The sequence below is a fragment of the Mastomys coucha genome, unplaced genomic scaffold (genome assembly GCF_008632895.1).
Source record: "Mastomys coucha isolate ucsf_1 unplaced genomic scaffold, UCSF_Mcou_1 pScaffold15, whole genome shotgun sequence".
Classification (NCBI taxonomy): Eukaryota; Metazoa; Chordata; class Mammalia; order Rodentia; family Muridae; genus Mastomys; species Mastomys coucha.
The window spans coordinates 39751321-39775378 of NW_022196897.1; the positions used below are offsets into that span (position 1 = coordinate 39751321).

General features: G+C 39.6%; 1 protein-coding gene across 7 annotated transcripts in view; it reads right to left on the reverse strand.

Annotated features, from left to right (window-relative positions):
- Positions 1–1560: 1560 nt before the first annotated feature.
- Positions 1561–24058, reverse strand: part of Cacnb4 (calcium voltage-gated channel auxiliary subunit beta 4) — a 267899-nt gene continuing 245401 nt past the window's right edge. For all 7 annotated transcript variants that reach the window (XM_031370256.1, XM_031370257.1, XM_031370255.1 and 4 more), the window contains 2 exons: positions 10374–10559; positions 1561–8026 (listed from right to left, as the gene is read on the reverse strand). In XM_031370256.1, coding sequence (XP_031226116.1) covers positions 7766–8026; positions 10374–10559 — 447 coding nt within the window. In that variant the 3' untranslated portion in view covers positions 1561–7765. The remainder of the gene's footprint in view (positions 8027–10373; positions 10560–24058) is intronic.

Here is a 24058-nt window from a genome sequence, read left to right on the forward strand (position 1 = left end):
CATTGCCTGCTTAGCAAAACCAGTCCCCGGCTAACTCCAGGGGGAGTGGACAGCCAAATAACAGGACAGTCTCTTATCATGAAGACACAGCTCTGTGTTTCCAGAGTCAGGGAGGCAGAGTCTTTAACTCCATATGACTCATACAGGGTGAAACCCTAGGGTGTTGGCTAGTAATAGTCTCTAGAGGAAAAATCATACCAGGATCATTGCAAAAGAATCCCCTGAGAATTGCTTCAAAGGATCAGGAGTCACTACTATAAAATGGTCCTTTCAGTCAGTAAAAACACACATAAGGCATCAGTAGATGCCTAGATGTTAAAAAGGAGCTATGCCCAAGAATAAGCCCCAACTGAGACCAGTCTTAAAGGAGCCTAAGGACAAACTTTGACCAAGAAAACAACCGCCTGTTGAAACAATTTGATGTTCTACAAAGGAATACAAGAAGTAGACATCACTAATAATTGGCAATATTCTAAATCTACTAGAAACTTTTTGGTCATGCAAAGAAGATATGACAGCAGATCTGAACACAGTGACATCGAATAACTTGCAGTTATTGCTGGAAGGCAGTGGTTAGAGTCCACAGTTAAATTACTGTGCTGACCTTGTATACTATAGGAAAAGACAAGAAATTTCTTTCTACAGTCCAATTCAATTGTGCTAAGCTTCAGGTATGTACCTTGTTAATGCAACAGCAAGGAACCTTTGTTTTCCTCACGGGGAGTTTCAGATTGCTGGTTGATTGTTGGGGTGGTCTTAGGTAAGACCCCCTCCAATAACAAAATTATTCATACAGCCAACACCTTATGTTTACTCAGCACTTTGCATGCTTCATTCAGGTTACTACTTGGCTGGAGAGTATCTGATGCATGTATTTAAAAAAAAAAAAATCACTCCAGAGGAGAAAAGTGACAATGAGCTTGTGGTTTTCTTAATTGTAGTTGGTTCTATTCATTTATACTCTGCCTGCCTTTTCAGGGAGCTCAAATAAATTCAACGTGATAAAGTCTGTGGCTATAATACATCGCCATATAATTCTAATTCCACAGATATCTTACATATTTCCCTTGAACTTCTTGTGTACCACAGTGAGAGAAAAGTCCAGTTCCAATCCTGTTACAAAACATAGGCACCAACTTTGGGGTGTGTGTGACAGGCCCAGTCATAGTCTAAATACCAATCATATAACTCCAGACCTGTCATTCTGGGAAGTTTTGGCAACTGCTACATTCACCATTTAAGCGTGTCTTGAAAACATTAAGATTTATCTAGTTTATTTTCTATATTCAGCCTTATTTCACCCATTTATTTTGGTATAATCCATTTCCTGCATGTGTGTGCAACTTATACATTCTTTCCTAATAAAACATTCTTTTGTGGTCACTCATAGAATCTAGCAGAATAATCAGAAAACAGTCACTTCATTGAATCTTTTTTTTCTTTAAAGAGTAAATATATAAATTTATTTTCCATTAAAAGCTGTAGGAATATTGCTTATGATTTATGGCATTTGGAAATCTCTGTATATTTCCAGAATATAAATGAAAGGTAGAATGCTAGTTTCAGTGGTTTTTTTTCATTTATTATATAAAAGAAAAAAATTAATGCAGTTTTTTGTTCACATTTAAATTCCATAAAACAACCTATAGAAATTAGGATACTGTATGCATGCACTCTGCATTTTTTTTGTTGTTAAATGTCTTTGTTCACAAAAATAACACCACAGTCTTTTTCTTTAAAGCCACTAAAGCAGTGGGAGAACAAAGCATGCAGCACGGTATACATTTGCATAGTGTATTTTCCCCAGCATGCCTTGTAGAACGCTACGCATATCTATGTAACAAAAATGAAAGGGACAAATTATTAAAATAAATAACCAAAGGAAAATGAAAGTTATTTGACAAAAGCATTTCCCCCACCATATCAGTAGAGACATAGGAATAGCCTGGGATATCAACAGCCCTCAGAATAGGGGGTATCTTTTTATCATTTTGCCATAGTTATTTTTAGTATGTTTCCTATTAATAACACTTTTTAATCCCTCCCACCTCTTAATAATACAGCTAATGGCTTTAATTTATGCTTCAAATAGTATCAACTACAAAACAAAACAAAACAAATAGTCCCTACTTAATTTTTCCATGGGGACATTTTACTGATCTCTAACTTGAGGCTGGGAAAAACATAAACTGTCAAACATCCAAAGCCCAGAGGAGCCCTGTGAGCTCACCTGCCATCCTGCTCACCTGTGAGCTCACCTACTGTGCCATCTGTTACCAAAGGAGAAGAAACAGGGGCAGAAAGTGGAATAATATAGTATGAGTTGTAACACAAAATAAGGTTCATATGTTTTATGTAAGGGAATAAAATAAGTAAATTACACTCACAGATTGCAAGGCTATGAAATAAATTGCTGGAAAATATCAAGCAGCAGAATTACAAATATGAAAGATGAAATAAATCTGGTAAGACAGAGAACCAAATATACATAAGTCTAAAAAACAGGACTGCCAAATTTAACAGTGGGTTTTGTGGTAAGTTTGTGCTATAACAAATGTGCTTCTTTCTCCTCAATCTATTTTCATTTATTGGCAAAATATATATATATTATAATTTTGTACTGTACAATATATATTTTTGCTACATTATTTTCCTACTGCTAATGCAGAAATAACAACATAGATTTATTTTGGCAATAAAACGCTTTCATTTTAATAACGTCCCAGAAAATACTGTAAGGCATATGAAAAATAGTATGCAACAATATAGCATTAATGACCCCCACATGTGGGACACCCCCGTGCGAACAGAATTCACGCCGATTTCCCTGCATCTGTGATGCCCTGTGTGTATGGAATTCACACTGATTTCCATGAAGTGTATGAAGTAGCATGCAAGCAGGGCAAGAAAGACCCCTGCACAAATACAGATCGAGCTGTTTGTTGGGAGGGTTCATGTTTAAACTATAACCCAAGACTCTTGAAAAGCTAAAGATCTGCTAATCTTCTCCATTCTCATTTTAACTCTTCATAACTGTCAAATGAGGAAGAGTCAGTGAATTCCCTAAACTATTATAAATTCATTGGTAACATTTTCTTCCATCTTTCTGTGACTATTTTACATCCATCAAAAAGAAAGTTTCATGAAAAGTTATGACTCCCCAAGTCTTAGGACTATTCCCTCTTATTTATATGTATTTATGGCAAGTAGGAGTACAGCCCTTAATTGAGATTATCTGATGAGATACTTCCTAATCTTCTCATAATACACCTTCATTACATGCAGCATTTTGTGTTAAGTTATCCACAAGTAAAGACATTGCTATCAGAGGATTATTTCATTGAAGAAAGGTCCTTTTTAACAAAAGAAGAAACCTTAAAGAGTAATTTCTGAATGTGGTAGCTGTCTGCCCATATAAGCCAGTTTTATGATTTTGATAAACTGGATTGCTTAACTCAACAAGAAGTTATTCTTAATGTCCGTCCAACAACTCTTAAGTTGTCTGATTCTATCATCCTTATCATTTAAAAGGAAAGGACTGTTGTTTGCCACGTAGACACAGCTGGAGTAAGTAACTTCATTAACAGTTACAGTGTTGAGAATATTTAAAGATGTGAGGAACTGATAAAAATTTGATTACATGATTTCCTGTAGGTTTTACTCATACAGTCATTCAAGGATTAGTTTTCTATAATTAAAAATGTAACACTGTCATGAGAGACAAAGGCAAATATGAAGGAGTAGAGGTTATGTCATCATTTATTTGAAATGCTGAGATGAGGTTTATTCCAATTACATGGGAGTTCCAGACAAGGCAGATCCTTACCCAGTAAGTGGCCACAGCACGCCCTTAGTACCCCTAGAAGTCAAGGGCCAACCAACTCTGCCTCTAAACATCTAGTCTCTGGGTTTCTCTTCCTTAGACCTGAGCTAGAGGCTACACTTGGCACAGAGGTAGTTCCTTTCAGTTTGCTTTGTTGCCTAGGACGGCTTCTTGTTAAACTCACATCATGATAGGCCGTGGATCAATTTCAAGAAAACCTTGCTGACATGAAGGAAACGAGAGCATGCTGGGAGTGTTTGAAAACAGTGTGAGCTCTAATGGGCAGGCGTGTGTGAACACTTCAAACCCTACAGCACGGCCAGCAGAATGGGCACTATCACCAGGACTTTTCCCTCCAAACACGACTGTTTTCTCTAGAAAAGAGGTAGTTTACATATCATTATAGAGGGCAATTTGTATGGTGGTATTGTGTTCTTTTTTCTTTTTTTTCTTTTTCTTTTTTTCTTTTTTTTTTAGCAAATACCAAAATAAAATTATATAAGAAAATATACTAGCTTGCAAATCAAGGTTACCTAGAAACATTCTTCACGGACATACTGTGCCTCAACATTTTGGGATATGTTCATTGAAAGTTGAAGAGTGTGCACTATCGTTTACCACAGCTTCTTTGTCTTCATTCCCTTTTCACTCCCCCATTCTCTACTATGAAATTTAAGGCCCCCCCACACAAAAGACAAGTTCAAGTATGCAGGTATGAAAAGACATTAACATTCTAAAAATACATTTTTTTGCAGACAGCAATTAGCATTGGAGCAAATCACAGATTATTCAAAGTGGAACAAATAATTGTCTCAATTCATTTCAAACTTTAAAATTCCTTCCCTCAAGGATGAAATGCAGTGATTTGTATAGTCACACAGTTGAGACGCTTTAGGAAAAACCATGAGTCTAATTGCTAACAATTCCAATCTTCTACCCCGTAAAGCCATATAAAGATGGGAGAGAATCACAGTCATTTGTAAATACCACGATGGGTTGTTTTAAGTGTTAGCATAAACAAGGTAACAGTGTTGATTATGATATTGTAGTCATATTATAGTCTTGGAAATAAGCAAAAGGACCATAAATAGCATTCTTCTTTTTCCAGGACCACATTTCCACATTGTTACATGAGTCTGTATTATTATATATCATAAAAACTCACAGAATTCTAACATGGTCTATTTTATAAGTGAAAACAGCCTCAAATGATATAGAAATATTTCTCCTGCTTGTCATCATTTACCATTTTAAGTGAAATGAATTAAAGCAAAGTACTTGTGGATTAGGTATTTCCTAGAGGCTCTTGGTATGCTTGGCAAAAATAAAACATTTTATTTAGTATATATCTGGATTTTAGTCATTTATACAAGCAACTCTGAGCCTTTCAAAAGAGAGAAGGAATCTTATCTTTGCCTCATTTGAAGGAGAGAAACTTATAGGAGGAAGATGAAAGATATGCAAAATTAAAGTGAAACAGTAAATATATTCATCAAGAATATATATCTTACCCTTTCCCAACATTGCTAGCTTTTTAAACAGAACTGCAAAGCAAAATAGGTATGGGCTTTTGGTGGCAAATGATGGATGAGTTTTGTACACAGATTACATGGGCCTCTGTCTTTCAGCATGACATGGAAGAGCAAAAGTGGGGAGAAAAAGGCTGGAGATGCTTGAAAAACAAGTGACCCTTTAAAGTTTAAAGAAAAGGTAGCCTTGTTAAGTAGGAAATATATGTAAATGCTGTTACAGCTACTCGCCATAAAATATAAATATCTTAAAGTAGTTAAATGACCAGATTGCTAATGCTACTGCAGAAAAAGCTGAACAGCAATCTATTCTAAATTTATACACCCAAGTGCACTCTCTGCAATTAAATGCTTTAATGCGCACAAACAAGAAACCAGTAAAGCATACAGGAAAATGTTTGGCTAATGTTTTCTTTCTCATGCAAATATGTGCTATACATGTAATAAATATAGTTTGTTTGCTGGAAAATGCTCTTCTGTGTTCTAACAAAGTATTCAGTAATGGAAGATTATATGCTTATTAAAGAGCCCAATGAATACAGCTCTGTTAAATGTCTTAACAGAAACTTCTGTAAGCCTCGCTGGATGACAGTCGGGCTTCACAAGCCAGTGTCAGATGTTAGCTTGTCAATTTTACTGAGCCCGTGTTTAAATGTATCAAATGTTTGAGATTACTTATAAAATTTCAGACAGCCTCATTATCAGATAAGCAGGTTCATAACGGGTTGCACATATAGTCAAGACAATGGGTTGATGGGAATCAAGATATGAATAACTGATTAAGAATATGAAACTTAGACTCTTGATTAGGAAAATTAATGAACTGGTACATAGTTTTGAGGGCCCATGCCTTGAAATTTTTGGAGAAAATTAACATAAATTTAATTATACTTGTTTTAAAAATTGATTTCAAGGCATTAGTAGAAAAGAGACATTATGTCTAGCTCCAATGGGGTCTTTAGAAAACACATGCATATGTCATTGCAGAGGCATGCCCTTTCATAAAGACATTTGTTTTAAAGGGCCAATTTCAATAATTTCTTGGATTAAAGCCTTCTTTAATAATATAGGACATAGGTCACCAATTCCATAAATACACTCATTGGAAATCTAAAGGCTGTTCACTAGCAATGAAACCGAGCAGTCTCCAAACTCTCTCCAACGGCATGCATTAAAACTGCCTTGCTGTTAGTGAATCTGTGAGGGTTTGTTTTGTTGGTTTTTTTTTTTTTCCGCAAGATTTTAATTCAGTGTTTTAACTTTTCCTAATTATTTTGTGAAAACGTAACTTTCAGTACCTAATTTGATTATGCCCATGAAAAATAAAAGAGGTGTGATGTAGGGCCAAAACATTCTTTATATTCAAAGACAGAGACTGGCTGAAGTGCGGGAAAGATCCTCAGCCAAGCTGGCAGAGCTCCTAAGCTGGTGTCAGCATGCAGCAGGAAGGACAACTTCCCATCCAGAGCCAATTACTATTGTATCCAGAAAGGTCTGGCCACATCTCTGCTATCTGACTCCAGAGCTCCAGATGTGTGTGGTTGTGTGCAGACTGACTACAGAAGAAACAAAACCTCGATCTCCATTCCCTGGAACTGGTCATGCTTGGGCTTCTCTTTACTACTCTCAAATATCCCCCAGATTTTGTCAACTTCAAACTGGCTAACAGTACTGACTGAACAGAAGGCAAAAACACTTTGAATACAACAGCTGTATTAGGAAAAATAAAAATATTAAAATCTGAGGCGATCATATAATTTCTGCATTAAGATTTCTGAGATCTATTTTTGGCACTATCAATATATTTGGTAAGTTTGAAAAGCCATTCTGGCAACATTAACATATTATTAAAATGTTTATACATTCCAACTCGAAGTGTAAATTTAGCTTCCAGCAAATAAATACCACAGCTGGGTTTGGTTTCTATTAGTATTTTGATTTCCTTATTGGGCATTTTTTTTTTCTGATTTTTCAATTGATTTCAACATGCTCAAGTAGACTTTCCAGTCAATTCACCCAAATTCCAACAGGAATTGGTTTATAAATTGGTTCCAACTGGAACTGGTCATTTGGAATTTCCTACACGGGAAATTATTTTATATGTGCCTTGATAAGTACCCTAAATTACAAATTGATGTGTCTAAAATCTATGAAGAAAACAAAAGGTACTGTTATCATGTAAATGTAGCACTTAAAAATACCTATATGATTGGGCATCTAATACCCATCTAGACTCAAGGGCATAATGTACTTCTATTTAATTCTTGCCCCTAGGATCAAATGACAGCAGCCCACCCACACAGCAGTTACTGTGCCGTGCTTGCCAAATTAAGATGACTGGTTTATCTTAGCAGTACTATGGCAAATTGTCAACAGATGATTTTTGTTTGTTTGTTTGTCTGTTTCGGCAGCCTCAAAGCCTATGTCGGGAGTCATGGCTGCATCCCCCAGGTGAGCCTCGGTTCCTATGGGGTTTGTAAGTGTCCTGGTATGAGTCAGGGTAATCTTCTTCCACCAAAGGGTAGTGATCTCGGCTGTGCTGGGAGCTGGAAGACAAGCGGTTCCTACTCTTGCGGGCCCTCTCATTGTGGTAATTTTCATCAGAGGTCATTAGGCTTCGTCTTTCAATTGGAGAATTCTCTGTAGAATGGTTGCTGTGCCTCATTCGCTGACTCTAAAAGTATCAGATGGTTCACTGGTTAGATAAGGTCAGCTTCATTCAGCTAAACATGCTAACGTGTGTGCAATAACAGGGTCTATACAACGAGCTGCTGTCTGACCTAATAAAGCATTTTGATTCACAAACCTGCTTAGACCTGCTTAGAATACCTGGTCGTCTTCTTTGTGATGCAACATACATAGATGCTTTATTACTGATAGTTTAGGAATGTAAGTATATGATATTGAATGACTGTGCTTCCTACTGAAACACAAGAACTAAAAGTAAACTCTTAAACAGAACTTAATCTATTTAGATAGGCTTAATAATTCTCTCCATTAGAAAAAAATGAGGATTATTTTATCATTAGAAAACAAAATTTAGAATAAGATTTATTATTTGATTCCTTTCTCCTTAAGGCCCTTGGTCCTGTGAAGGTTCTATACCCAAGTATAGGGGAATGCCAGGGTGAGGAAGTGGGAGAGGGTGGGTTGATGAGCAGGGAGAGGGGGGAGGGAATAGGGGTTTTTTTCGGTGGGGAAACCAGAAAAGGGGATATCATTCGAAATGTAAATAAAGAAAATATCTAATAAAAAAAAGCTGAAAAAGTATTTCTCCTCCAAAAGTCACTCACTATATATTAACTTCATCTTGTACTAGATCAGTATTCCTTATAGCTTTGAAAAAAAATGAATGAAATTACTATCTGAACTGTCCATTAAGTAATGCATTTGTTTCTGTATCTGACACAGATATGAAACTCAGTCTTCAAATGTAAGCCAAGTTCTTTAATATTATTAATTGAAATGAACATCTTAAGGTGATTAATTGATGGCCCAGAATGTATTACCTGACTTTTTTTCCCTCACTTAAGGAGCACCTGTCTGTTTGTGTTTATCAACTTAGATAGGTCACATAGATTATAGAGCACGAATGTGATGCAACCAAGGGCCCAGGTACTTCTTCTCCAAAGTGCATCAGCTTCCCACACAAGGAAACTCACTTAATGGGTCACAGATCATGCCATCAAACACCTTTGGTTACGGGGATAAGTAGGCCACAGGATAAAGGGCACTAAATGACCTCATCAGGGAGAGCTACTGTATGTGGATAGTTGTAGGGTTACATGTTATAAACAAAATGCACCATTAGATCCTCCAGTACTACAAAGCTTACTGAGCCATTCACCCAATTCCTTTCTTTCCATCCAGAGTCATCCATATCCAGTGAGACTGTTACTCTTAGACAGGCATACCGGAAGGAAAACAAGGCAAGAGAGAGTGCTGGCGCATACAGTCACGCTGAGCATTACCTTCGTCCGTTTCCTATATTCATTTCTAGTGTCAGAAGAAATTCATTTATTTGGCAGGTTCTCTGCTTACAAAGGTGCTGTCTGCAGTGGAGTAATGTAGTTATAATAACATTTCAGAGAGTGCCATTTAGCTTAGAGTTAACTCTACGAAATCTTCAATTATGACTATCATTATAACCCATTAAAACAAAACCAGTCACAGTGCCAAGAGGCTCACTTGACTGTATGTTCCTCAGCTTGGGACTTGGATCCATTCCAGCTGCTTGATAAATGGTGAATAATTATTACTACAGAAAGGCAGGACTCAATTTGTATCACCATGCCTCTAGCATCCAAACTTCTAGTTCTGATTGTAACAGCAGAGCAGCAGAAAAGATGAGCTCTGACATGCTTTGTGCTTATCTCCAAACTCCCTACACTGACCAGGGTAGGCCCCTAGATACCCCTGTAAACTCAGGAACCTTCATCATTTCCAAATCGTCTCCCTCATTCTGTCTGTACAAGGAGGAGGGTAGGTTCAGAAGCCTGAGGAAAAAGAACAGCTAAAGGCAGTCCGGAGGCCTAGCTGGGCTGAAGTGCTGTCCGTGGTACCATGCACTTGAGAACAAGTTGATTACTATCACTGTGAAAATAGCTCATTATTAAGTCTAGCAGAGACTTCAGAGTCCTCAGAAGTCTAAGTGAAATCCATTAGCCTTCATAGCAGAATAAAGATCTGGCACCCATGGGCATCAGATCTCCTTGGACAGGAGTTACACATGGTTGTGAGCCACCACATGGTTCACATGGTTGCTGGGAACTAAACCAGAGTCTTCAGCCAGAACAGAAAGTGTTTTTAACTGTTGAGCCATCTCTCTGGCTCCCTGTGTTTAAAAAAAAAAAAAAAAAAAAAAAAAAAAAAAAAAAAAAAAAAAAAAAAAAGCAACGTCCTCCTCTCTTGCTTCTTCAGATTAACAACAACTGGAATCTTCATCTTAATTAATTCTCTACTGGATCCTGAAAATAAGGTTGCGAAAGTTATAAGCCTAAAAGGAAAAAAAAAAGTAGTACCTGTAATCCAGAGATTGCTGTGGGATATGGTGAGAGAGCTGTGGAGCCCACATTCCTCCCCAGTAATGGGGTCATAGGGGTGCTACTGCTCGTGTGGGTGGCACGCCAGTATGCCTCCAGGTACTCTCCCAGATGTTCACAGGCATCCTCAAGTTGATTCTCATCTAATATAACATCAAACATTTCCTGCAGATTATAAGAAAATCCATCATATTTCTACTGTAGGTTTTACTGAAAACTCCACTTAAGGCAGACATAGCATTCCTCATATGTAGTAGCAACTATTAAATATTCTGATCTGTCCTGATTTAAAGGGAAAAAGATGAAGCCAGGGAGTCATAGTGCATGCCTTTGATCCCAGCACTCAGGGAGCAGGTGGATCAAGGCCAGCCTGGTCTACAGAGTAAGTTCCAGGACACCCAGGGATACACAGAGAAACCCTGTCTTGAGAAACAACAACAACAACAAAAACCTGGAGGAGGAAAACATTAATATGAAAACACATATGTTCATATTTTGTCTATTTATTCCTATATAGCTGAATTCCACCAACTTCAAAATACAAAAGAAACAAGTTAATGACGATGCCAAAAATAGAGTTCTGAAAAGGATTGGTAACCATGCCCTTGGAATAAGTATTATTCTGATAACTGTGTTGAAGGTAATAAGAAGTACATAGTTCATTTCAGAATGCTCATGAAAATGGTTTTATCTGCCCCATGATTAAACAATAAGGAAAGAGAGTCTGGGACTGACATCAGAGCACACACAACAGCTATGACTGCTACCATGAGACTATTTTGTGAGATGGTTAAGAACATAAGACTTTAACTGGGGAAGAAAACACACAAGAGGCAGTTGTTGTCCATGTCTATGTCAGTAGTAAGGACTTTGCTCAGCATTTACCTATAAACAAGAAGCAGATTTTGTGTCTCAAAATAGTAGCACGGTTCTTGTGTTGTGGCAGGGTGACTGGGAATGAGAAGAGGATATAACCAACACATAGACTCTTCGGAGGGAAAGGAAGAAAACCTTGGCGCCTTGGCAAGAGAAAGCCATTTTAGAGGAAAGCGCTAACATACCCCGTACAAGTAGAGAGTGATGGCGCGCCTTCCCTCTCCCACCACCCTCACCACACCCCCACTGTTTTTGTGAGCTCATTTTACCTATGTAAGAACTTCCGGTACTAAGCCAAGTACATAGTTACTGCCACCAGCATTGATCTTGATGGGTAAAGGTTAGTGGCAACAGGAAGACGTGGAATTGGCAGGGTCCCAGCTGGATCATTCTCCCCAGTGCTTAGAACAAAGGATTCCTGAGGCTGTCATCAATGTGTAAACTGTCTCATCGCCAATGTTTACTATTTGATTACTTTTGGTGCCGAGGGTTGAACCCATGAACTCAGGGAAGTTAAGCACATACTCGGTCACTGAGCTGTTCTTCCAGTCTACTATTAAATATTCATTGTATCAACCTTTACTGAAAAAAAAGTTTTGTCTAAGCTGGGAAGGAATTTGAAGGCCTTTATCATGGGACATTGAGAGCTAGTGACTTCAGTTCACACTGACTCTTTTGAGAAGACTCAACCAGGTCAACTTAGAGAGAAGAATGCCCCACTCCCAAGAGCATTAACCAATTTCAGGGAACCATGGAGTTGACCTGACCTAGCTGCCTTGACAGGCATGTGTCATAGGCTTTTCAGGTTAAAGTCCACGGCTCCTGAGGCACAATGTGTCTTCCAGTTCCTGACAGATGGGTGCACTCCCTCAGGAAGTGGAGCGATCTGGCCATTTTGTGTTTCTCTGTATGTCTGTACATCACCTTAGTAGTCAAGGAAGCATGAAAGCTTGACAGGACAATTGGTCTTAGACACTAATCTGGTACACTATGTACAACTTGCAACTTCATTGTATTCTAGGAACTACAATTTTATTGATCCTGGAACCTGCCATTATAATTTGTTCCTGATGAAAGGATAAAAAGTCCAGGCAGTGGTGGCATATGCCTTTAATCCCAGCACTTGGGAGGCAGAAGCAGGCTAATTTCTGAGTTCGAAGCCAGCCTGGTCTACAGAATGAGTTCCAGGACAGCCAGGGCTACACAGAGAAACCCTGTCTTAATAAACAAACAAACAAACAAAAAGATAAAAAGTTTTATTGCTCTCAATAAAAATTGTAGCACCCTTACTTAATATTACTATAGTTCTCCCAGCTTGCATCTGGTCCCATGCCTCATCGCTATATCAGATAACCTTGGCCCAGACCCTTACGATCTATAGAATTCCCAGTGCATTTTCTATGCACATTTCACTCATCCATACAATATTTACTCAACATTTACTTTGTTCCAGGCTCTGTAGGTAGTCAGTGGCAAAAAAGTCCTTCCTCACCCTGTGCTTGAGAGTCATACATATCATATGGAAGGAAAGACAAGCTTTAAAGAGTCCAAATCCATAATAATCCTTGTCACACTGAGACTAATTCAGAACTATACAAAGACCAGGAGAGTTAATGTTTGGAGCTCTGACTTAAAGTTCTGTAGTTAGAAAGAGGTCTAGAGAGACTGGTTTAACTTTTGAGGAGGGGGAAATGGTGAGTAAATCAAATAATTCTATATGGAGAGGAAAGAAAATAAGACAGGTAAAGACGACCTTTGTGGCCCATGAGACACAGAACACTTAGAACCTAGAGTTTTGGTTGCCAGGAACCCTCACTGTCTATCTTGTTTCCCACCAAGTAAACCGAAGAAGCTTCTCTCTCTTGCCTTCAAAAATCTTCCCCCCCTCCAGGTTAACAGAGACTTCAGCCATCATAAGATGAGTCCCGAGATGCACCCTCAATGCTCTGACAGGCACAGTGTTGCTTCAGCGCTGACTTGAGCAGGTCAAGATCAATTACAGCCCCAAAGCACCAGAGACTGCAAGAACAGGCCTAGAAGGGCAGTGGGCAGCGCTCACAGAAGGGCCCCTCTCAGCTCTACCCAGCTCCACTGTTTCATACATTCTGTGACTTAGAGACCATGAGTGAGGCTCTGGTCATCTTAGCATTGCTCATGTCTGCTGTACACATTTGATTGCGCAGGTCTGTAGCATTAAAAACCCTTTCTTGGCAGGAAAGATCTCAACAATGCATGTGTACTATTTTCCTCTCTCTCTCTCTCTCTCTCTCTCTCTCTCTCTCTCTGTGTGTGTGTGTGTGTGTGTATGTGTGTGTGTGTGTGTGTGTGTGTGTGTTGCTATGTCTAGAACTCAAGGCCACCCACATAATAGGCAAGTGTTCTGGCCTTGAGCTATATCCCAACATAAACAAATAGTTTTTGACAAAGGTAAGAATCTAATAGTGGAAAAAAGTCAGTCTCTTCAATAAATATTTGGCAAAATTGGATACGCTTATGCAGAAGATTAAAAGTGGACCCCTTTCTCTCACCACACAAGAAATCTAATTCAAACTGGATCAAAGATATAACTAACTGTTAAGCCTGAATTAAACCTGAAACCATGAAATTAGTATATGAAAACAGGGTAACTACTTTAAGACATTGGTGTGTGTATGTGTGTGTGTGTGTGTGTGTGTGTGTGTGTGTGTGTGTATGTGTGTGGTGGGAATGATAGTAATCTAAACACACAAGCAACAAAAGTCAAAATACACAAATGAGTTCACATCAAACTAAGAAATACTGACAAGAGCAAAACAAAACAAGATTAAGAGACAAAGTTGAAAGAAAAATATCTGCAAATGGAAAATGGCACACTGGCATCCAGAACACAAAAGGAACTCAAAAGGATGAACATCACAGATACATCTTCAAATGAAACATACAAATGTCCAACATGCACATAATAAGAGCTCCCTTTCACTAATCATAAGAGAAATGCAAATCAAGCCAGAGTGGGCACAGTGTGTTGGTTCAGGGCACACACGAAGCTGAGGCAGAAGAATCACAGGTTTGAGGTCAGCCAGGCAAATCCTAGGCCAGCTTAGGTTACGGAATGAGACCTTGTCAATAAAGAAACAAAACAAGGCAGGAGTCCCAGCTCTGTGCTAAAGTACTTGCCTAGCAATTCCTAAGCATGGTTTGATTCTTAACAAAAAATGCATGACAAAAAAAGCATGACAAAAAAAAAAATAACCACAGGTAAGAGCCTCTCACTCCAGTTAGAATGGGTATTACCAAAATAGAAGGAATGGTGGGAACTCTTACACACTCTTGTAAGACTGGACAGTACTGTAGACCTATGGAAAAGAAACGGAGACTCCTCACAAAATAAAAAGTAGAAGTACCACATGATCTGAGATGGAGTATTTATAACTAAAATGGACTTGCACCCCCAAGATCATCACAGCACTATTCCTAAGAGCCAAAATATGGAGCCAATCCAGGTGCCCTATAATAAATATATGGGTACAATTACATAATAGAGTACTATTCAAGACATGAAAGAAGGGATGGACTAGAGAAGGTGTGTTGAGTGAAAAAACACAGATGCAGCTAAATACCCCTTCTCATCCACATATAGAAACCAGTAAGTTAATCTGTAGAAGGGCTGGACGGAACAGAAGGCATGAGAAATAAAAGGATTTAGGGGATCGAGACAAATAGGAAATTTTAGGAACAGGGAAGGGTGGTGGCGTTCCCAGCTTACAGAAGGGTGGGTGGATGTACACAATGCATAGCATATTGATGAATAGCAATGAACCCATTAATCTATACAATTAATATTTTGATAATTTAAATGAAAAAATTTCAAGAGAAAAAAACCAGACTGTAAGGTGCAGAGGGAGGTATATGTACTTGGCTGTTCCCCACTTCGCCATCACTATGGTAACCACAATCAGCACAGTTAATTGCATGGAATTCTAATAAAGTGCTTCCCTTTGCCAGTGGATAGGATGTGTACACAGCAGCACAGGGCTGTTTGCTTAAGCCTGATCAGTTCTTGCAAACTGCTTTTTTTTTTTTTTTTTACGGCTAAATGGTAGTAGAGGGTGGTTTGAAACTGTTCCCAGGCTTTCAAAAGCATAGAGATGGCAAATTTCACCTTCTGAATGATCCTGGCATATGTACTTATTTCCAACTGGGAAGAATTTCACAGACTATGTGTCTTGACAATTCTTTTTCTGTTTAGAAAATAACACAGCTGAATAGAACAATGTACTCGAAGACACCAGGAGGGGGATTTTAAAAATACATATACAAACTCAAAGAGAAATTCAAAGTGAAGCAACCAAACTGGTTCTACAAACCAGCTTTGCCACATTTTAGAATGAATGTAAAAGTCATGTCTGATCAGCTGCTTCCCATGCAGTGCAGGAGATCCTACACATGGAAAGAGACAAAAAGAGCCATTTAATTGGCAAAAGTCCCCTGCAGTGAGCAGATTGCCCCTCTGCTATCCAGGCCTGTGGTGATGCCCATGGTGAAAAGGAACAGGGGATGGTCCAGAGAGCTGGCTTGCGGAGCATCTCTGGCATCCTAGGATGGAGCCCTTTCTGCAGTTGAGGTACATTGGACCCAGGTGGCTGCTAAAGAAAAAACTAACAGCGGGATTGACGAGGATGGGATCTCAACAGAGGAATGGATACAGAAAATGTGGTACATCTACACAATGGAGTACTACTCAGCTATTAAAAACAATGAATTTATGAAATTCTTAGGGAAATGGATGGATCTGGAGAATATCAGCCTGAGTGAGGTAACCCAATCACAAAAGAACACACATGGTATGCACTCTCTGATAAGTGGATATTAGCCCAGAAGATCGGAATACACAAAGTACAATCCATAAACCCTAAGAAGAAGGAAGACCAAAATGTGGATACTTCATTCCTTCTTAAAAGGGGGACCAAAATATCCATGGAAGGAGTTGCAGAGACTAATTATGGAGCAGAGACTGAAGGAAGGACAATCCAGAGACTGCTCTACCTGGGAATCCTTCCCATATTCAATCATCAAATCCAGACACTATTGTGGATGCCAGCAAGTGCTGGCTGACAGGAGCCTGATATAGCTATCTCCTGAGAGGCTCTGACAGTGCCCAACTAATACAGAAGTAGAGGCTCACAGCCATCCATTGGACTGAGTACAGGGTCCACAATGAAGGAGCTAGAAAAAGGACCCAAGGAGCTGAAGGGTTTGCAGTCCCTTAGGGCAAACAACAATATGAACTAACTAGCACCCTCAGAGCTCCCAGGGACTAAACCACCAACCAAAGACTACACATGGTGGGACTAATGGTTCCAGCAGCATATGTATAGCAGAGGATGGCCAAGTCAGTCATCATTGGGAGGAGAGGCCCTTGGCCCTGTGAAGGTTCTATGCCCCAGTGTAGGGGAATGCCAGAGCCAGGCATTGGGAGAGGGTGGGGTGGTGAGCAAGGGGAGGGGGGAGGGAACAGGGGTTTGTTTTTGTTTTTGTTTATTTTATTTATTTTTTTCTTTTTTTCGGAGGGAAAACTGGGAAAGGAGATATCGTATGAAATGTAAATAAAGAAAATATCTAATAAAAAACAAAAAAGAAAACTAACAGCAAGCGAGCAGGAACAGGCAGGAGGCCTGTTGTCTGGATAAGCATTCACACAAGCACAGAGTACAGAGACACTGAGGATCCTAGGTGGTAGAAACAGGCCTGACATATACTTAGAGCTGGGAGAAGAGCAAGGCTCAAAAGAGATAGGAAAGTGTGAAGGGTTTCGATGTTTCAAAAAGTCCCTAGTACCTCCCCACCGAGCTTGTTAAGCAGTTTCATTGTGGATTGAGTGCCTCTGCAGGAGCCTTCTGTGCTAAAACCCTGACAAGGAGCAAACTGAAATGGTCCCTCCAGTTTTTACAAAACAATTACCAGTGTTCAGGAATGAAGTAAATGTCATTTGTTTGTATGCTTTTGGGAGGGAGAACATACAGAGAATGACTGGTAAGTTTTCCTTGATGACTACAAAATACAAACAACTCATGCATCCTGTCCACCCTGTTTATGTAGGATGTTGTAACTTACTATTTTTAACACAAAGCTTAAAAACCTTAGAAACCAATTATGCTGTTACCTTTACCTCCCTTTAATTTTAAATTATTTTTTTTTTACTTCATGCGTATAAGTGTTTTTGCCTGCATGTCTGTGTACCACATGAATACTTGATACTCAAGGAGGTCAGAAGAGCGCATTGGATTCCCTGGAACTGGAGTTACACAGGGTTATAAGATGCCATGTAGGTGCTGGGAGTCAAACCCAAGGTCCACCAGAAGAGCAGCTAGTGCTCTTAACTGATAAGCTATCTCTCCAGTTCCTAGTTTTACTCCTTAAAAAGATGGTTCACTCCCGAGTTTTAGCTAAACAGGAGATCATCTATATGTAAACTCCATGGCTTTTACCTTGCTTCCATTCTTTGTTGTGCGTAGATACAGCATCATGTGTGTCATCTTTCCTATTTCTAAGAGGAAGGAGGCAATGCTAAAGATCCGCACACCTCCGTTTCTTTACTATTGTAGTACAGAGTGGCCTCTAAGGTGCCACCATTTAAGAATGACTAGCATATGCTACTCAGTAAATTAGCATGGCTGGGTGGCTCAACCCTAATATTAATTACATAACAAGCAGCCAGTAAATGTTAGCCTTCACATCAAAATTGCATTATTTGTATTATCAAAGTCTCTGAGGTCTTCAGTGCTCAACTCACTAACTGGAAACCAGAGTCCACATTTAGATATCTGTTGTTGTTTAAGGACCTAGGCCATCTTGTAGAGGTAAAGTAAAGCCAAATAATAGTGGCGGACTCTGGCAGAAGCTCTTTTTAAGGCACTAAAGGAAAAAAATCAGTTCTTGCCACTAATTGGGAACACTGACACAAAGGTGAGAATCTCAACATGTTTTCCCCCCATGTCTCTCCATGCTGCCCATTCTTATTCCTCAAAGACTGTAACAATATCTGGCAGTGTTGTTGTCCAAGGAAAAAGATACTTCATGGTTTTGTTAAGTTCATATCAATTATATGTGCTATTATCATAGCCCTGGGGGGAAGGGACCATTTCCACCATACTACACCCAGGTTGGTTGTGTAGAATGAAGTTCAATCCTGGGAGGCCTTGTTTGGTGCTGAGAAGATGTAGAGCAGATTACTCTGTTTTTTAAAAAAAATTATGAAAAGTTAAACAGCAAGCATCCAGTATTTCATATGAATGAATGTAGCATCGGAGAGAATACGTCAAGTAGACAAGTAAATCTGTAAGATTCTCAATAATTTAAATATTGCTGGAGCTGGCCATGGAAAATTCTCCTCAGCACTTGCCTGCATGGTCGAATGACTTGGAGTCCATTTAACAATGGGAAAGAAAGTAGATTAGAAGAGAACCATTCTGGTTCTCAAAATGCTAGAGGTTTACAAGCAAGCCTCTGCTGAGAAGATGAACTCACCTCTTATAGAAAAAGTGGCCAATGCCATCTTATACAAACAAAAAGCCATTAGCAGCTCAAAGAGCCACCCAGTCAGCATTTGGTAATACAAGCCAGCCTGGAACTAAGAGGGATTAAAGGATTATATTTCATTTATTATCCAATTGTCTATCTGCTTTTCTCACCAAGCATTATGCAACTCTTATTACCATGCTCCTGGGACAAGTTGAACTTGGCCTTTTCTCTGAAAGGGAAAAGATGCTAATACCCTGAAGAAGACAATGAAAATCTATAAATATAGTGAAAGAATACATATGTTTCTATAAATTAGATTGGGTAGATGGCTCAACTCTGATATTAATTACATAACAAGCAGCCAGTAAATGCTAACCTTCACATCAAAATTGCATTATTTGTATTATCAAAGTCTCTGAGGTCTTAAGTGCTCAACTCACTAACTGGAAACTGGAGTCCACATTTAGATATCTGTTGTTGTTTAAGGACCTAGGCCATCTTGTAGAGATAAAGTAAAGCCAAATAATAGTGGCGGACTCTGGCAGAAGCTCTTTTTAAGGCACTAAAGGAAGAAAATCAGTTCTTGCCACTAATTGGGAGCACTAACACAAAGGTGAGAATCTCAACATGTTTTCCCCCCATGTCTCTCCATGCTGCCCATTCTTATTCCTCAAAGACTGTAACAATATCTGGCAGTGTTGTTGTCCATGGAAAAGGCACTCCATGGTTTTGTTAAGTGTGTGTCAATTATATGTATTATATCATAACACATAATCTGGCTAACCACACAACAAAGAGTCTGCAAGGGCTCTTACATATGCCAGTGCCTGGGAACATCTTCCTGATTGCCTCTCTACTGGGTGTTAACTTTTTTCTTCCTAGAGTAGATTTTTAAATGACCACAATTCCTCGGTCCTCTCTGTGCTGAGATGGAGCAATATGCCCTCTCGCCTTGGATCTGGGAGTCATCTGTGATCACTCTGATCAGTTAAGTGCTGAGGAGATGCTGGGATGGGATCTAAGACAAACCCTGAGGAGACTATGGTATTTGATCGTGTAGAAGCCCATAGCCCTGAAGGGCTCATGACAAAAGCCCTGAACCAGGTGTAAAGGAAGAACAGGTTGAGTCCCTCCTACTTACCCCTGCTGAGAGATCAGTCAGCTACACCAGCCACTGTTTGAAATCTCCACTTTTAGGACTATAATAGATGACAAAGTTTGTACTAGAAGAAGAGTGGCAGTTTCTTTCAGCTGCTCTGGTCCTGCCTCTTGCTTCTACAATGTTTGAATGGAGTCTAGTCATTCCCATAGTTTACATGCACACTGGTCATTGCTACTCAAAAGCAAAGTTGAATAGTTTGGGAAAGAATGCCAGTTGGTTCAACAAACCTAAATTATTTACTATCTGGCCCTTTGCTAAAAAGTTTATTGTCTCTTCTCCTAGCAAAATCCTTAGCAATGAAGCCCAGTGTTCTCTCTTGTGGAGAATATGCAGTGTGCTGGCTAGTATATGTCAACCTGACACAATTAGAGTCATGTGGGGAGAGAGAACCTCAATTGAGAAAATGCCTCCAAAAGTTTTCTAGATTGATAGTGGATGTGGAAAAGCCATTTCTGTGGGCAGTGCTGCCTCTGGGTTGGTGCTATAAGAAGCAGGCTGAGAAAACCACAAGGGACCATCCATTAAACAGAGTTCTTCAGCTTTAGTTCATTCTCCCAAGTTTTTGACCAGAGTTTCTGCCCAGACGTCCCTAGGTAATGGACTACAAGCTTTAAAATAAAATAAACCCTTTCCTTTCCAAGTTGCTTTTGGTCATAGTGTTTTATCATAGCAACAGAAACTCTAATATATGTACTAACTAATAACCTATTGCTATTTACCATCTAGAGTATTGGTTCTCAACCTCCCTATTGCTGTGACCCTTTAATATAGTTCTTCATATCATAGTGACCCCAACCATAAAATGATATTGTTACATTTCATAACTATAATTTTGCTAGTTATGAATTATAGTGTAAATATCTGATGGGTAGGATATTTGATATGCACCTCCCAATGGGATCATGACCCGCAGGTTGAGAACCACTAATCTGGAGTTTCCCTGGATTAAGACATGTCCTTCCCCAAGGCATCTAGCCTTTTGGAAGCCAGCTCACCTCTTCTTGGCCTCCGTCCCCTCACTTGTAAAATGAGAAGATTGGAACAGAACCGTATTTCCCTTTAAGTGTTCCATGAAACATTAAACCCACAGGCTTTTCTTTGGAAAAAGACCTGAGACACATTACTGAGATGCACAAGATATCCTCTAACCTGCTGGAGATTCAGAGAGCACGTTAGCAAAACTGGACTTCTAAACAAAGAAATCTCATGATCAGTGTTTACATTAGCATTTTTTTAAATACCTTTTTAAGAAAAAAAAAAGCGTTTCTTTCCCCATATCATCTGCTGAGATCATCCAGTAATAAGGTACTGCAGTCTGGACCTGATAGTCCCTGGAACCAGACTCATCCTTCTAGCTACAGGAAGCTAATTTTTCCCTTTAGTGGCCTTTGAGAGGTCCCTTTCCAGAACCTGCTGCCTGTGAGATCACTGCAGTATGAGACTCTGCTCCTGGACTCTGCTGACTCAGCAGATGGGACACAGAAGCCAAGTAAGCAAGCTGCAGATCCTTTCAAAGGAACTAAAATGTCCCAGTGATCACCAGTCTCTGGGAGACAGTAATAATTATGCCTTGAAGCACAGGGATAAATGCAGACACTGAACATTTCTTCATGTGGGCCAAAATAGAACACATGATTCTTTTCCAGAATGACAAATGCTCTACACACAATATCACACACTTAGAAAATGTTAAGTACATGGTTTCCTTAATTACTCTGACTGTTTGTTGAAAATGCTAGGCTTTCTGACCAATTCTTCAGAAAAGGAATGTGTCTGTCTTGCTAAAGTAGTGGTAGAGGAGGGAAGTCCTCCCAGTACCCTGACAGGTTAAGATTGCAGACCTGGAGACAAACGCACTATGTTGCTTACATGTACTTATGTGAATGTGTCTAATTTTGGTTCCTCCTACCTCAGAGGAAGCACATAGTGCAGATACACCACGGTAAAGGCCCCCTTGTAATCATCCTGGCATGAAGGAAGACATTCTAAAGAGCCACTTGTGAACTTCTCTTGGGCTATCAGACTACTGAAACAATAAACTCCAAGGGATTAGAATTTACTCAGGCGCCTTTTGGTGGTGCATAGAAAGGCTGAAGCCACGGTCTCAGAGGAAGAAGAGGTTTTCCACAGATGACAGCTTTTAGGGCAGATGGAGAAGTGATGTGTTAATGATGAGTTGGACCACACCAGGACCAGAAATTCTTGCCCCTTATTTAAGGCTAAACTTCACACCAGCATCCTGAAGGTGAACTTCACAGGGAACTGTGGTTCTCTTTGTTCTTCTCCCCAGGGTGGTCACATTGATTTCCCTCTGCTTAGTTGGCACACTGAGGATAGGTGGTGGGACCTTGCTTGTTAGAGTGACTAAAGCCCAGAATTTTACTCTAAAAACTTCAGTAATGTCCTCAGCACCTCAAAAACCTCAATTTTAATAAGTCATAAATTATTTTCTCTATAATCATTTTGACTGAGTGTTAATAAACTGACATAAGAAGAAAAGATATTTTCTCCAATAAATCTCTTGTAATTCCATTTCCATTTTTAGTGACTGTTTCCTAGAATACCACACTGATTATAACTACTATTCTAAGGTTGTCCTAAATAGGAGAATGAATAGCACAGTTCCTGGCTTTGAGTACTTGTAAAGATTATTTTGCTAAAATAATACTGAAGAAATAATCTTCAGTAAGGACTATTTCTCTATGACTGTGAAACATTACAAGGCCAGGGGTTGGGTGGCATATTCTTTTATAGTTTCTCAGAGTTTTATCCAAACATTCCACTCTGTAAGTGACATCTTTAGTAGGCTATGTGGCACTAAACATAGACCCCTGGATCTATCTGCAGGCTCAGTAACCTGGTAACTGTATTGTGTGAGGAAGATAGGTGGTGGTGGAGGAGAAGAAACGGCTTGGAAGCCAGATCCACTTCTAATCTTAATTTGCTATGTGATCTCAACAGACTTATCAATCACCTCTGGTTGAAGTTGCCTCAGCAACAAGTGGGACTTAGACTGTCTATTTCACGAGTTCATAGGGAGGATTACATATAAACAGTGGAAACCACCTAGCAAGCTGTCTGGCCTGTGTTAAATGTCTAATGAAAGGATGTATCCTTGTTCTTGCTTTTCTTGTCTGTACATCCTTTCATTCATTCTCTACTCCTTCACCAGGCATTTATTATGAGCCCACTATGACAGGGAAGTATGGTTCAACCTTGAACCTGAGAGGAGCATCCTCACAGAGTCTAATAGACCAGGTGTGGCATAGCACGGGGCACATCTGAGAATGGTGACAGTGGCTCCTGTACAGCATGTAACATGTGCCAGGTACTGTTCTAAGAACTTTCTCACACATGCACATAGGTGCCTCTTGAATTTTTACCCCAATCCTGTGCGCAGTCATCTTGCTCAGGTTTATATAGCTTGTCTGTGCTTTTAATGGCCTTGCTGGAATTGGAGTCTGTACTGTCACAGAGCATACATGACCCTTATATAAATATTTTAAAAGTCTAGTGAACTAATACCAAGACAGTGGTTATTTCTTTTAGAGAAACATAGGCACAAAAACCATTAGTCAATTGAGCAAGGGCAGACATGGCTGCCCTACTATATTCTGAATGCCTATGACAACAGTCACCTTTCCCAGTCCAGCCTAGCCCACCAATGTGTGCCTTCCAATTGTGCAGTTGTTTTCTAGCAATGATACTAAGCAGAATGTAGGCTTTTACCCTTCAACACTTATCCCTTTATCTGTTAGCAACACAGAGACCCTCTAATCACAATCCAGCTTTGACCTTCAACCTTACACTCTGTCATACTCCCCACCCCACCCAGAACCTTTCTAGCAGGGAAGCTAGAGGAAAGGTGAGCTGACATACTTCATTTTGCTCTTTTCTTACAAGTACACACGTGACTGGATGTGGTGCCTGGGTGTTTGCAAGGTAATAAGGGAAGTAGGAAAGAGAGTGGGTTTCAAACTTGGAGTTCAGTTCTCAGGACAAGGCAGACACTATCCCATCCTGGAAGCCTGAACCTACCCATTGTAATGCCAGCAGCAGCCTACTCCAAGAACCCACTCACCACCACAACCACCACCACCACCATCAGCACCACCACCACCACCAC